The 15,049-nt window shown below is 38.4% G+C and overlaps 1 protein-coding gene across 1 annotated transcript in view; it reads left to right on the forward strand.

Annotated features, from left to right (window-relative positions):
• Window positions 1-15,049, forward strand: part of elp2 (elongator acetyltransferase complex subunit 2) — a 35,166-nt gene that overhangs the window by 1,719 nt on the left and 18,398 nt on the right. Inside the window, exons 2-11 of the mRNA XM_053491860.1 lie at window positions 129-207; window positions 3,114-3,184; window positions 3,296-3,437; window positions 5,972-6,049; window positions 6,261-6,325; window positions 7,063-7,129; window positions 8,599-8,742; window positions 8,835-8,918; window positions 9,006-9,106; window positions 14,397-14,528. Of these exons, the coding sequence (XP_053347835.1) occupies window positions 129-207; window positions 3,114-3,184; window positions 3,296-3,437; window positions 5,972-6,049; window positions 6,261-6,325; window positions 7,063-7,129; window positions 8,599-8,742; window positions 8,835-8,918; window positions 9,006-9,106; window positions 14,397-14,528 (963 nt within the window). The remainder of the gene's footprint in view (window positions 1-128; window positions 208-3,113; window positions 3,185-3,295; window positions 3,438-5,971; window positions 6,050-6,260; window positions 6,326-7,062; window positions 7,130-8,598; window positions 8,743-8,834; window positions 8,919-9,005; window positions 9,107-14,396; window positions 14,529-15,049) is intronic.

The following is a 15,049-nucleotide window of genomic DNA, read 5'->3' on the forward strand; positions in this document are numbered from 1 at the left end:
GCAGGCGTATATCTGATATCTCGTCCCTAAACACGTCTAATTCAGATAAAGAGTAATAAGACTTAAGAGTCACTATTAGGCACTGGTCATTTAATGTAAATGGCACATTCTGATGCTCTGTTCTACAGGACGTAAGGGTGGTTGGGTTGCTGAATAAACACAGAAGCAGAGTGAACACGGTGCGCTGGATCCACAGGGAGGACTGTGGTGAGCATGATTTCTTTTCCTCCGCTCAGATTGTATCCAAGAAAAATACATAATGAAGTTTAATTAAGTTTAATAATTCCTAAGTTTTTGGCACTGACTAAAATATTGCTTGAACATAGTACACTCTAATATATAGTTCAGTGCGAGATACAGAACTTTACGTTTCACAGATGATCCTGCATCATCACCACATTTTTGGCAGACACCCTTATCTAGAGCGACTTACATTTTTATCTCATTATATTTCTGAGCAGTTGAGGGTTAATGTTAAGGGCCGATCAGAACACACACAAACGCTAATTAGCCAAATCCCCCTAGGTGTCCTTTTATCACTTACTCTCCGGCCATTCTCACTTCCCTTAGCTTGGCCACGCCCCTGCCAGTTGACCATGCACCTTCACCACAGGCGTAATCACAGTTTTCTTAACAGTCAAGTAAGCTTTTGTTGACACTTCAACCATATACAGTTCAGTACACAATGAAACGAAACAATGAGATCCTCCAGGACCAAGTTGCTTCATACAACATAAATTAACAAGAACTAACTAGCTAACTTAGAGACATAATTAACTGGCTAGCTGGGACAAGACAGATTGAAATTTTAAAATTAACAGAGAATTATCTAAGTTTTTATAGAAAGGGACAACTTCCATAATTACCTTCCACCATCTTTAAATTTTAATTAATTGTTACTGTATATTTTATAGCTCTTATTTTTCTTTTCATTGGATTTAGATAGGGGCAGTTACTGATCAGAATGTTGGGGGGTCGAGCCCCAGCAAGTTGCCACTGTTAAGCCTTTGAGCCCTTAACCTTATCTGCTCCAGGATAACTGAATCCTGGCTGTCCCTGCGCTCTAACCCCAGCTTACTAACTGGGATATGCAAAAAAAAAAATTTGGGGCAGTGTGTTCAATTACTGATCAGTAGGTCGACAGTTTGAGCCCCAGGACCACCAGGTTGCCACTGTTGGGCCCTTAAGCCTTGAGGGTGCTGTTTAAAGGCTAACTCTGTTCCCTGATCCAGCATACTAACAAGAAGCTGGGATAGGCGAAGAATAATTTTACTGTGCAGTAATGTATATGTGACTAATAAAGGCTGAACTTATAACTTAGATTTTGTTTCATCAGGACAGTTCATTAAAAGACAGATTTTAGTTAACACGTGCACAAAACAATCTCAAGCTAAATTTATAAGCTGACCGCTAAATAAGAGGTAAGTAATTGTAATTGTGCTATTTGTGATACAATTAATCAATGAATCGGCTTTAATAATAAAAAGATGAATCAATGATCAAAATTGCTAGTTGCAGCCCTTTTACTTTTGTGCTTTCAACAAAACTTCAAGCCAAATCGTCTTAATGTCTAAAACTCATGATACATACATGCATACATATAAGCTTTATAACTAGCACTGCTTTCATAAACCATCACTTTACACCTGATGGGAAGTACACTAACTAATAAACTTTACTTGATCATAAACATTAGTTTATAATGTTTACCATGTTTAATAATAATAATAATGTTACCATGTTTATAATACTCTCACTATCCAATAAAGACAATTAGCATAATCTATTTGCTTAATTATAATAAGAAATCAACTCAAGTGAAGTTTTGGGCTCCGGTGAATCAATGCACAGTAATTAAATATTATGGCTCCACTTTTCAACCTCTCAGCACTGCCTGATCTCTAAGCCTGTAGATTTACACGTCCTGACTGTTTTTGGGGCTTCTCTTACTAGTGTTCGGGAGATGATCTAGTTTTGACAGCGTAGGAAAGATATAGTTACATAATTGATGTTATTGTTCTTGACTTAAATCTAAGGTCTTTCTTTTGGTAGTTTAGCTGAAGCATTAACAGATGCACTTTGATGGAGCTTTAAGACCCAGGTTAGCTAATTAAAATGGTTTGTTAGATCCCAGGTTCAAATTGCAACAGCACCACCTAGTTGGGCCCTTGAGCAAGACCCTTAACCTGTGAAGTATACTGCAAGGGTGTAAAAAAAAAATCTGTAATCTGTAAAAAAAAAAAAAAAAAATGTGTGAAAGTAGAGTTTCCCCAGCAGCAGCGACAGGTACCCGAGGTGCTTATATTACCATGATGACGTATGGAGAAAGTGCGCTGGTGACGTTGCAGGGTGTTCCAAATGGTGGAGTTTTGTTAAGGGAAGTTCTCTTGACTGACATTTTCTAAACACGGAATAAGGAGTAGTGATCACCCTGTGAAGTACACTTTGGCATGGAACACAGGTCCTGTGTCTGTGTATGATTTTAGCTTGAGTTAAGCATCAAATGTTCCCCCAATTAGGAGATTTTTGATTGTGAAGGTGTGTGCCATCATGCGATTACTCGCTTCTCTTCAGTAAGCCGAACACCTACATGCCAGAGAGTTTGTGTATGTATGATGATGTCATAGATAAATCGACAGTTAAATTTATTGCTGACTAGTTTAATTATCGATTTTAATCAAGATTGTTGGTTAACAGTTGCACCCCTACTCTTTAACATGCACCATTTGTTGTTTTGTGTTTTTTTTATCATTATTTGTTTTAATATATATATTAAAACAAATAATGATAAAAAAACACAAAACAACAAATGGTGCATGTTATATATATATATATATATATATATATATGCAACATATATAATGGTGCATGTTATATATATATATATATATATATATATATATATATATATATATATATATATATATATATATAATTTTTTTTTTATTTTTTTTTTTTAATATATTTTTTTATTGTGAAAATGATAAAACATCTGTGAAGCCTAACATGGTTAATTAGTCCTTTTGGGCTTTGATATTTAACTGCATCTTTATATGTATTTAAAATTATTTAATGTCTTAATTATATATTAATATGATAAAATCTTATCACAGGTCCAGAAACACAGCTGGTATCAGGAGGATCTGATAATAATGTAATAGTGTGGGAGGAGCAACATGGTCAGGTTTGTAAATTTTGCCTTTTCTTTTGTCACAGTATGCTTTGTGCTGTTGGATGCTATTAAAAGTTTTGACGTACTGTCGTCATTCCTTTTTCTGAACACTTTACGTTCCAGTTTGCCGCCTCTGTGGTGTGTTCAGGCCACTCGGGTCCTGTGTGTGCTGTGGATGCCGTACCGCTGTCTCCCTCCGACTCACTGCTCGTCTCTTCATCATCAGACTCCACTGTTAAACTGTGGAAGTACAGCAGTGGAAAAGGTGAGTGCTGCTTTTTATTTATTTATTCATTTATTTTTTACCATTATGGTGTAACATAAGCTTGAGATGAGCTTAAGTTTTATGAAATGTGAGTGTTTTAGGCCTGACATCTACTGGTAAGGTAAAATAGAAAAAAATAATTTTTTTTGGACCCTGAAGATTCCATAAAATAATTTTTCCTCAGTACTTGATGTACAGGAAGCAGAACTTTTCCCATATGACACGAATAATGTGTTGTGATGTTTGTTTGGTATGCAATACGCATCATGATACACTGTATAATTGAGCTAATAAATTGCCTGCAAAACCAAATAGTTCTGCATTAAGACTTTCAAAAAAATACAATGAGGAACTATTAGGTTTTTCAATTTGATGATGCTTTTGTTTAATGCCAAGTTTAATTTAGTATTATGTCCTAAAAGTATATTTAAAACATATACATTTTAACTAAGATTTATAAAACATATCAGATAACATAACATAATAACTGGCAGCTACTTCAGAGTGTGGAAATGGCAGGACAGAAGTTCCCTGTTTTTTATTTTTAATTTTTTTATATAGGGTAATGCCAACCTATCAGGCAATCACACAACAACTACTGACCAAAGAGTGTGAAGGCTATCCTCTGAGACATGTGAAACCAACTGACTGGATCTTTTTGAACTGGTGCTCATGCAATGTCAAGAGGCAATGTGTCAGACTTGGAGGAAAGCACTTTTAGCCCTCTTCTCCCTAAGTAAGCTTACAGACACCCAAATAGGCTTTGCTGTAATTGATAGGAAAGCAATTAGGCCACCACTTCCTCCTTGAGATCATGGACAGTTTTGCTCATTTGGACTCCTGGTCACGGATGGCTATGGATTTGGAACTGGATTTAAAGTTCTGAAATTGCAAAGAAAACTTTCCCTTCAGTCTAGTTTAAAAAGCAACACAGATTTTATTAAAATTTATTAATTAAATGACACTGCTGCATGCTGAAATGGCACATATAGCACCAGGGTTGATTCAATTGATTGACCTTGGATCGAAATTGGCCACTACAGGAATTACGAACACTGGAGTTATGAATTTCCGCAGATATAAATGGAGCACGGTTCTACTTTTTGTTTAATCATGGAAGTAGCTCACGTGAATTGTACAAAAATAGACACTGTAGTGCACCAGATTCCAATATTTGCAATCATATACAATATTTTAGTATGTAAGTGAATGTATAAAATTTCGATATATAGTACATGTGTGTATTGGGTGTGTGAGAGAAATTAGTCGGCCTCACCATTTTCAGTGAATCAGTCCTGAAACACGATGATAAAAAATGGATGTCCTGTAAAGCTCACAGTCCAATACAGTGGAAAACAGCTTTGAGACAAAATGGCATCCAGAATTCCCCTCACAATTTAAATGCGCAGAGACAACACTGTTGTATGTCATATGTGAGATTTATTTCCTTGGGCATGATTACCGTTTTTGGCCATATGATGGCAGTGTGGGGAAAGGCGACAGATTAAGTCAAGTGGATTGGTTTGGTTTACATTGTATATTCGTGTCAAAAGCGTATAAGAATGACATTGTCGAACTTAAAAACAAATCAGACCCACGTGCTCCCAGGGTGGAACTTGTTCGTAAGTCAGGGACTACCTGTAATTGGTTATTTACAAAAAAATTATTTTGATCAGTTGATTGGAAGAGAGGACACAAGGGTGCGCTTTGTGAAGAAGACAAACTGACAGAGGCAGCATGATAGTCTGGGCAGTGTTCTGCTGGGAAACCTGTTTCTGGGGAGCTGACCTGACTAATGCAACATGCGTCTTAAAACTCCACAAGAATTATGTCTCATAGTAAAGAAGATGAGGTGACAGGATCTGTAAAGGGAATGGCAGACCATTTAAGGCAGAAGTAGATTACAGTGATGTTCTTGATGATATTTCTTTCAAGTACTGGGCACTTCCTTCAAATGCATACTGTATGAATGAATTAAGCAGGGACTTTGTTTATAAGTACCTGCACCGGGAAGGCACTAAATATTTGATTGGCTGTGACATGCATTAGCATGTTTAGTGTAACGAAGCTGAATGCTTTGATCAAATATGCCTTGCTGTTTTTGTTCTCACGCTCCAGGCCATGTTCACAGCAGCAGCACAACACAACTGAGCACATTTACATTTATACATTTGCCAGATGCATTTTTCCAAAATGACTTGTAATTGAGCTGAGCAGTTATGGGTTTCAGACCAAACTGGAGCAGCCTGGCAGTTGTGCTGCTATCATATCCATCGACAGAGTCAGATATATACAAAGTGGATTATTTTTTCACCTTGTTTTTTTCTATATTAGAAACATTTAATAGAAATCGAGATGTTCACAAAGTAACAGTTGAAAAGATAACATATGCGTCATGCATTCAGGTGAGACAGGAAAATCCGATTTCATGTCTGAGACTAGTTTTAATATCATAATCAAAACTAGTCTTTTAAAAATTCATCACAGCTGCTTGAGTTCATTCTTATCCATGGTGTGTTTATGACCTCCGCTAGCTGAATGCCTCCAGACGTTATCTTTTGGGAGCGGCTTCATGATGGATGTCTCCTTGGCACTGTTGCCAAGCAGCAGAGGTAAGCTGAGCATGCCGCCATGCATCAGGTAGCTTTCTCCTTCATGCCATTTGTCTTAATTTCCCCGGTTTGACTGGATGTCCTGTTAAAATCTTTATGCGTTACCTTTCTAATAGAACTATTATCCAACCCCTTAAAGCTATATTTACGGTTCACCATGATACACATCCATTTTTTAAAACTAATTCTCATTTTCTTATTGCTCATTTAGTTCCCATCCTGGCATGTGGTGGGGATGACAGCAAAGTCCATCTTTTTGTGCAGATCAGTGGACAGGTATGTACAACTTTTGGTTCATTTTGGTCAGTAAGAACACAATCATTCCAGGCTTGGGAACTCTATTCGAGTCTGCTTGAAAAGGTGGTCTCGGACACGGTACAGTGTACTCAGGCCCGTATCAAATCAGATATGCTACCTAAGAACAGAAGTAGGTTGTTGTTTAGATGCGAAATTAGTGACGTCTGTCTCTGATGTGCACACCAATCTAAAATTTTGTACACGTTCCAATCTTGTCTTCTGCCCTATGCAGCAGTAGCTGATAAAGTAGGAAGGCATGTGAAAGTGTCACTCATTTGACGTTTTTTTTTTTCTTTTTCTTTTTTCTTTTTAAAATATCAATATTATTAGGCATAGCGGGAATGTTAACCTTATCATTCTTTTCTTTGCTTGTGTTTAATGGCGGCACACAAACCAAGTAGTGTAAATATACAAGTGTAATCAAGAATGGAGAACAAAACTAATGTGAAAGCTGGCCAGTGGGGAATTGGGGAGTGGGAGCAATCAGTCTTGTGCATGGTACAAATTAATCGTGCCTAATGTGAAAACACCCTTAGACTGCATATTATCACTAAAGAAACACAATGCTCATTCATGCTGTTTCCTGGCAGTCCTGATGTCATTTTAAGAATCCATCAGTTTCAAGCCTGCGTCCTTATCAAGAAATGGATATCAGAGTTAGGACCCAGTTTTATTTAAGCTGTATTAGATGTTTATGAACTTTCATTTGCTTTCAGTTTCAGAAAGTGCTCGTACTTCAAGGCCATGAGGACTGGGTCCGTGGTGTGGAATGGGCAGCAAAAGGTAAGAGGTTACTCTGGTGGTTCTGTTGACCCTGACAGTAGAATGGTTTGATCAAAAATCACACTCAATTTTCCACTTGCTTGAATGTTGATCAAGTAATTGTCCAAAGGTGGCTTCTTTCCTTATATACCTGGAGCTATCAGTTTATTGTAGCTTACCATGGTCTGTAAATTAAATGATTTCATAAAATACTAAGGACAGGTCAAATTTAAAAGTTTGAAATTTTCAGTCTAGTTCTGGTGTGAAATCAAAACCACCATGTGTTGCATGAAATAATTTTTGGAGGCTACACAAAAAACTTCATATTGCTAACTTGTATTCCTTAAAAATATTATCGGTGGATTATTATTATTTTTTTTTTATTTTTTTAAATCTCAGCAGTTCATTTGTCGCTTACAATTTAATCCAAATATTTAAATACTTACTCCTGAGATATCACACTTTGTAGGATCTCAGTTAAACAGGTGGTGGCACATATATACTGCCTGCAAATAAAAAAGCTGGTGTTTCAAACAAACAAGCAAATAAAAACCTTGACAATTACAGGAACTGGGTTAAAAAGCATCCAACACAATTAAAATCTAGTATGGCTGTGCTGAACCATCAACTGACTGCGAGGGGAGATCAGTTTGTTGAATTGTAAAAAAAAAAAAGATATTAGAAATCACAGCTATGCATAAAAATGAACGTAAGATCATTTCCACATGGACACAGTGATGAGCATCACAGGATTGGGACTAAACAGCAGTGTGGCCATAAGGAAACCACTTTGTAGTGAGATTAATTTAGAAAAAAGGCAGCTCAGTTACGATGCAATAAAATAAAGTCAGCTGATAACCTGGTCATTCTGGTCATCACATCTGTGGATCAGTGTATTCGTCCCTAAATCATATTGCCATATTTCAGAATTCAGATTGTGAAAAAATCTGTGTTTTTAGGAGCCTGAGGAATAATTTTCACACATGAGCTGGCCTCAACATTGTGAGCTGTAATCAAAGCTAAAGAGAGTCAATTTAAAATATTAGCATTAGTGAGAAACCACAATTGACATGATTGAAATTATGCTTATTTGATTTTCTATAGCATGGCGGACTTGATGCTGCCACAGTCTGGTATAAAAAAAAATTAACATTACTAAAGGTTAATAACATTTTACTATTAATAATAATTTAGCCATTTTAATTTAACAATCAGTAAAAATCTCCTGCAACCCCATCTATATATGCCCAAGGTTAAGAACCTGTGTATCAAGGTTTTTGGTTTCTTTCAAACACCTGAATATCAGGAGACTCATAAATAAACAAACTCTTCATGTCAAAGTGTAGTACTGCAATGGGGCTCTGAATATAAAATTTTCCTCCCTCAGTGCTCTCTATCCAAATTGATACTCTTCATAATTCATGAAGCATTTACAGATTCTCTGGTGCCTAGACTAATACGAGTGTGTGTCTGTGTGTGTTTTCTTTCAGAGGGGGAGTTACTTTTGGCCAGTTGCTCTCAGGATTGTCTGATCCGAGTGTGGAGGCTGGTGGTTAAGTGCGACACGCATGCAGAGGAGGCTGCTGAAGGAACCATTAGGATGAAGGAGGACGTGTTTGAGACGAAGGGGAAAAGTAAGGGCTGCTCTTATTATTTCCTTAATGTTGCCGATGTCCGTCGCTGAGTGTCGTTTCACTGCGATTTAATCCATCTTTCTGTCCACCAGTGTACGCAGTGAGTCTTGAGACGGTATTAGCTGGCCACGAGAACTGGGTGTACGGGATTCACTGGCAGCCTTCATTTATCAAAGGTTTCAAGATTTTACAGTTAGTAATAACAACTGCAGTTTCTATTTTAATTTGTGTGACTTTGTTTTGCTGTTTGTCTCCCCCTGCAGGTGGTACACTGGAACAGCCTTTGAGTCTGCTTTCTGCCTCTATGGACAAGACCATGATACTTTGGGGGCCAGAGGAGGAGTCAGGTGTGTGGGTGGAGCAGGTGAGTTTCGTCTTTCCTACCCGTTTTTGTTTTTCTGATAAAGAAATCCTGTTTTTGATTCTGATTTGCCTCCAGACATTCGCTCTGGCTGTCCTCCTTACTGTATCAGTGTTTTTAATTACTCGTCTTAAAATGCATCAATATAGGAGTCATCAAGATGACATCCGGGATCATTTCTGTTGCAAATAAACCATTTGTCTTACTCATCCTTAGTTTCCTCATTACTCTTTCATTATCAACCTCTTCCAGATCATTTCCTGGTGTCCAGTGTGTGTGAGGGACTCCACCCACACCACACCACACCACACTTTCTTTTCTGACACTGTTTCAGATAGAGCGGCATGACCGTTTCGACCCTACCACAAGGTCACTGTTTTACCTACGTCCCCTATCGATGTGTCCTCTGGCTATCCTCCCTGTCAGTCACTGAGGTCTTCAGAGTGCACAGCAGATAGTGTGAAGTAGTGCAAATAGTACGCGAGTATGTGGTAGGAGTCAAGCCAGCTCATCCGCTGTCATCCACCCGCTCTATCAGCTGGAGAACATCTGCCGATCTTCTTGTCCTTTCTGAATCACAGCTGGAGTAAAGGTCGGATTCTTTTCCATCTGGCTGAGAGCTGATGACAGGTGATGTCTTTCTGAAGCAAAGTAGAAGCAAATGATGAGTCTCTTTTTGAATTTTTTATTTCTAAACTGACAAGGTGCTGAGTGCACAGCTGGAGTGTAACACAAGAAGCCGCTAATTGGTTCTTTCCACAAATGCCTTTTGTCAAACAGGAATGACATCACAGTGTATACCATTTTGATGTGATGTGAGATATTTGAACTTTTATTATTTATATATAAAAAAGGAGTGGACAGTGCAGCTACATCGTAGTCAGTTTTTTTCAAAACCAGTTTCCTTTAAATATTTTTTGTTGTTTATTCTTTAAGTCCCATATTAGAATGTGTAATGTTTCAACTGATTGCAAAGTGGCAAGATCAAACCATACATTTAGAAGTCCCTCTTCAGGAATCACCTTTGTATTTGTCCAATAAATTACTATTTATATTCCGAGTACTTCTTTGCTGCCGACAAGTCGTGGAAGAAAACCTCTAGAGAAACGTCTAAATTTCTGAGTAGAGTTGCTGCACAGTTTGATGGAAAGTCTCACACACTTGCATCACCCCATACATCCAAGCACATCCTGTATGCCTTTTGTTTATCATCATAAACAGCATATTACGTGAAGTGTGTTGTGAACTGGTTTATCAAATGCAGCTGAGAGCCTTTGAACAGACAGTCTGCCAGCCTCCAGATAAAAGTCGATGTCTGTTTTTACATCCTTCCTTGTTCCAGTGAGACATTTCCACAGTTTCACACACAGCTGGACTGCTTAAAGGCTGAGATTATGTTACGCCTGTCTCTTTAAGCCGAGTCTCATGACAAACGGTTGTAATTACGAAAATGTCTTAAGTGCTTAGGAGGATTCAGATAATTTTTTTTTTTTAAGTCAGGCTTTGTAAGGTTAGGTAATATAAGACATTTCTATCATGACATGTCATCTTAATGCACTTTCCATCATCAGAAATCGTCATAATTGTTGGGTGTCAGTATGTTTTTTGACTGGATTTTAAAACTAGTTTGTCAATTGTTGAAATTTCGTAATATTACCTGTATAGCATTATGAACATACGTCATGATTTGTCACAGCCTGCCCTCGGGTTTGTTTTATCTAGAACCTTGAACTTGTGAGTAGAGGCTTGACCAGGAAATGGCCAGAATTCATGGCTGATTAGCACATTTAAAAAGCAAAGCGTCCTCCATAATAATTATCCTAAATGAACACATTTAGCAGCGAGCTGGCTAGCAGTGGGGTGGCCAGACGGGCTGCTGAGTAAAGTAGCTCCTGCTAATAAGTCACCCTGGCAGTTAATGCAGTGGTTACGGTGTGGCGGGAACATACTGAGGACATGTCACTGCGGCATGTTAATTCGTCATTAGTCCAGATGGATCAGAGCAGAGCGGTGATCAGAGGATGGTAAAGCGTTATAACTCCACTCTGAGGCAGAAATGAGCTCTGCTAGGTCTAGGTTGTTAACCTGACTAATAGCACAGCTGGGATCATCTTGCGCACACCAAATCCCCCTGTACCACTGTATGGCGTTTTAAATGCCCGTTAAGTAGCACTGATTAGGATTGTGATTATGACACACAGATTAAATTGAAACATATTCCACTTTCATTTCCTTCCATGTACTGCGTTGATTTCTCCTTCCCGTTGTTGTGTGCTCAGAGGTAAATTATGCGTCACAGATCCACATTGTTGTTTTCTCTGTAACTGAGGATGTTTATATGGTTTGCTTGCAGGCTTGGTGTAATATATGCTAGGCAAAGTGGACAGTAATCTATATCATTCTGGTTAATGTTGTGCAGCTCCAGAGTGGCTTGCAGATGTCTTCGTCACTCACAGGGAAAGCACTTTAATTTGACCTTGTGTCAAGATAGCACTTGTAAAGGCATGCATTAGAAAGTCAAACGTTCACTAGGAATATCGAAAGGCTTTATGGAAAATGTGGAGGTTGTTGCATATAGTGTATGTAATGAAATGTTCAGTATATTACACAAAACAGGAAGTTTTAATCACCGTTTCCTCTGTAGCATCAGATTTCTGTCTGTCAGGAGCAGAACTTTGTGGTGTTGTAGCCCATCTGCTTCAATCTTTGGTGTGGTGTTCATTTGGAGCTGCTTTTCAGCTCAGCACTTTCATAAAGGGTGTTTATATAAATTTTGTTTTTTATACAGTATATACACCAATCAGCAGTAACTGTACAACAGCCATAGCATTTTGCCCAGTGTTGTGCAAGTTCCCCTCGTTCCACCTGGGCAGCTCTGGCCCGTCTGGGCATGGTTTCAAAGGACCTTCTGGAGTGTGCTGCGTTGTCTGGCACCGAGACGTTAGCAGCAGATCCTTCTGATGCGGTGGGTTACTGAAGGAGGCCAATGATGATCGCACTTCTTTGTCCGGCACTATTTCATGAGCGCTCGATTAGATTGGGATCTAAGGAGTTTACAGGCCAAGTTAATGGTCCTGGGCTTTTTGCCTGCTGGAGCCGTGCACTGGCAGGCTGTAGTGCACTCTGTGATCTGGTGCCTTTCTGTTGTGACCAGCATTATTTATTTATGTATTTATTTTTTGGTGCTGCATTGGCTTTGCTTTTCCACGGGATCAGACCAGACAGACATAAATGATTCTGTCATTAGTTTACTGGTATGGTATAGAGATGATAGTTCGGTGTTAATGTGTTAATATAATAATATCACACAGTGGTGTAAAAGTATTTTTGCATGTTTGTTACCCTTTAATGTTTCAGAGCATCAAACTAAATTAAATATTCTTGATTGCAAACAGGTAGGCAGTAATTAGGCGTGGGTGTGGCTAGAGAAATTACACTTTTTTTTAAGCCTTTATTTGTCGCATATACAGTACAGCACAGTAAAATTCCTTCTTCGCATATCCCAGCGTAACTGAGGTCAGAGCGCAGGGTCAGTAATGATACAGCACCCCTGAAGCAGATAGGGTTAAGGGCCTTGCTCAAGGGCCCAACAGTGGCAACCTGGTGGAGCTAGGGATTGAACCGCCGATCTTCCGGTCTGTAACTCGGTGCCTTAGCCCTCTGAGCCTTAATAATAAAAACCTTCATTTAAAAACTGCATGATGTGTTTACTTTGTGTTACTAATATTTAAATTTGTTTAATGATCAAAAACATTTGTGTGACAAACATGCAAAAAAAAAAGAAATCAGTAAGGCAAACACTTTTTCACACCACTGTATGTATATATCTGACAAGCTAGCAAATGACTTACGATCAGTGTAGTTTATGAAACTTTATTTTAATTTCTATGACAAATGTTTTTTTTTTTTTTTTTTTTTTTTACACCATACCATACACAGGACTAAAGTGGGTCAGTGGTTTTAGCCAACTGAAGGTTGCAAGTTTAAATCCCAGCTCCACCAAGCTGCACTGTTGACCTCTTAAGCAAAGCTTTTAACCTTCATCCGCTCAGATCAATTGTAAGCTGCTTTGCATAAATGTGTCTATCCAATGAATAAATGTAAATGTAGATCAGTCCCATCACGTAGACAAGGTCAAAAGGAGGTCCATTTTTTTATTTATTTTTTTTAACAGCTACAGACTTAACGCACTCTGGACTATTGCATGTGGCATTAAATGATTCCCAGAAGAAACCACACTTTTGCAGAATCTAATTCAATTATGTAACTTGTCTTTTATCCCTGCTCCTTTTTTGTGTCTAGAATTTCTTCTTAAATGCAAATCGCAGCCTGTCTGCATTAATGGAGCCATGGTACCCTTGATGCTGTGATCATAACTAATTATATTGTTTTATATGATGTTAGTACTGCTCTGCAGCACACCTAGCTTTCTCTATTAATCTGAGGTATTAAGTGTGTTAGACACCAGACAGATAGAGGACACACTGTTCTTTTTGTTTTTACAGTACAATACGGCGGTGATATTTATAGCTTTGCTACATCTCAGGACATTAGCTTATATTCCAATTCACGGAGCGTACAACCAAGCCGGCTTTCTAATCATGCGTCTTGGTTTGAGTTCTTCATTTGTTTTAATGTAACATGGTGCATAGTAAGTGTTCAGGACGGCATTAACAGATTTTTTTTTTCCTTGCACCCTTAATAGCCTCAGCTTTTGCATAATTTGTGCTTTGGCCTGTCGGTTTGATTTATTTGGAGTCCTGATTGTGCACTTTGTAATCTTCTTTGATAATACAGGACTAAACTAAGATGGAGCACAGCTGTAGATGTCTGCTCTGATTGGCCGAGATCCACAGCTGGTAAATAGTGGCCTCTGTAAGTAGCGGATTCACGAGGGGCAGTGAGATTCATTCACCATGCGCACTCTGCCATGTATTGGCAAACAGAATGCACTGTGGAAAGGCTTTCTGCCTCCTTAATTGGCCACAGATGGGAATAAATTGGCAGAATCTTGAAATGATTTTCTGTGATGGAGTTCTGAGACAAGCTTTTTTTTTTCCTTGAGAACCTTTCATAAGACTTGTACTTGTAAGACACTTTTTGACATGATGGAGGCCTAAAAGATTTTACTGTTTATTGACTTTCTGACCAAGTCAAGAGAAAAAAAATGGACTGGCACTCTGTCTGTTAGATGAATTACAACCAAGACAGAATGTTCAGGCTTTCCAAAAATAAAACAAGTTTTGTGAAACTTGCAGGCTTTTAACAGCCTGTTGTTTGGCCTTGTCTCCAGGTGCGTGTGGGAGAGGTGGGAGGAAACACACTAGGCTTCTTTGGCTGTCAAATGGCACCCGATGGCTCCAGGATTTTGGCACACGCCTTTCACGGAGCGCTGCACCTCTGGCAAAGAGACCCAAGCCAGAAGGTAAGTCCCAAATCTCATCCATTAGTCCTAAATCTTGATTACAAGGGCATTATTCTAGCTAAAGTTTAGTTCACTTGATTGTACTCTCTTCAAAGACTTAGTACCCAGTACTCAACCTGTGCAGCCCTTATTCTGTTTGAATCGATCCTTACTACATTCTCCACCTTAATGTGATTTGTTTAGGCAGGTGAGAGCATGAGATAAAAAAAAAAAAAGAAACTAAATAAACGATGTGTACGATACACAAATTGCCTAGTAATTTATTTAGTGCCAGCACCATGCTCTGTGATTCTACATGTGTTTGGCAAAGATTAGCGTGCCATTTTTCTCTCTCTGCATTTCTGTCTAGTGAACGAAGAGACCGTTTTTCAGCCTTACACACTCCTTATCCAACTTTATTTTTTCATTCCCTTTTGTTTTCTTTTATTCTATGCAGTTTGAAGCAAAACCAAAACAAGTAGCAAGCGAACTGAAATATAGAGATGTAGCGCTGCAGAAGATAGTGTGAATTGATTTAATAA

The sequence above is a fragment of the Clarias gariepinus genome, chromosome 3 (assembly GCF_024256425.1).
Source record: "Clarias gariepinus isolate MV-2021 ecotype Netherlands chromosome 3, CGAR_prim_01v2, whole genome shotgun sequence".
Lineage (NCBI taxonomy): Eukaryota > Metazoa > Chordata > Actinopteri > Siluriformes > Clariidae > Clarias > Clarias gariepinus.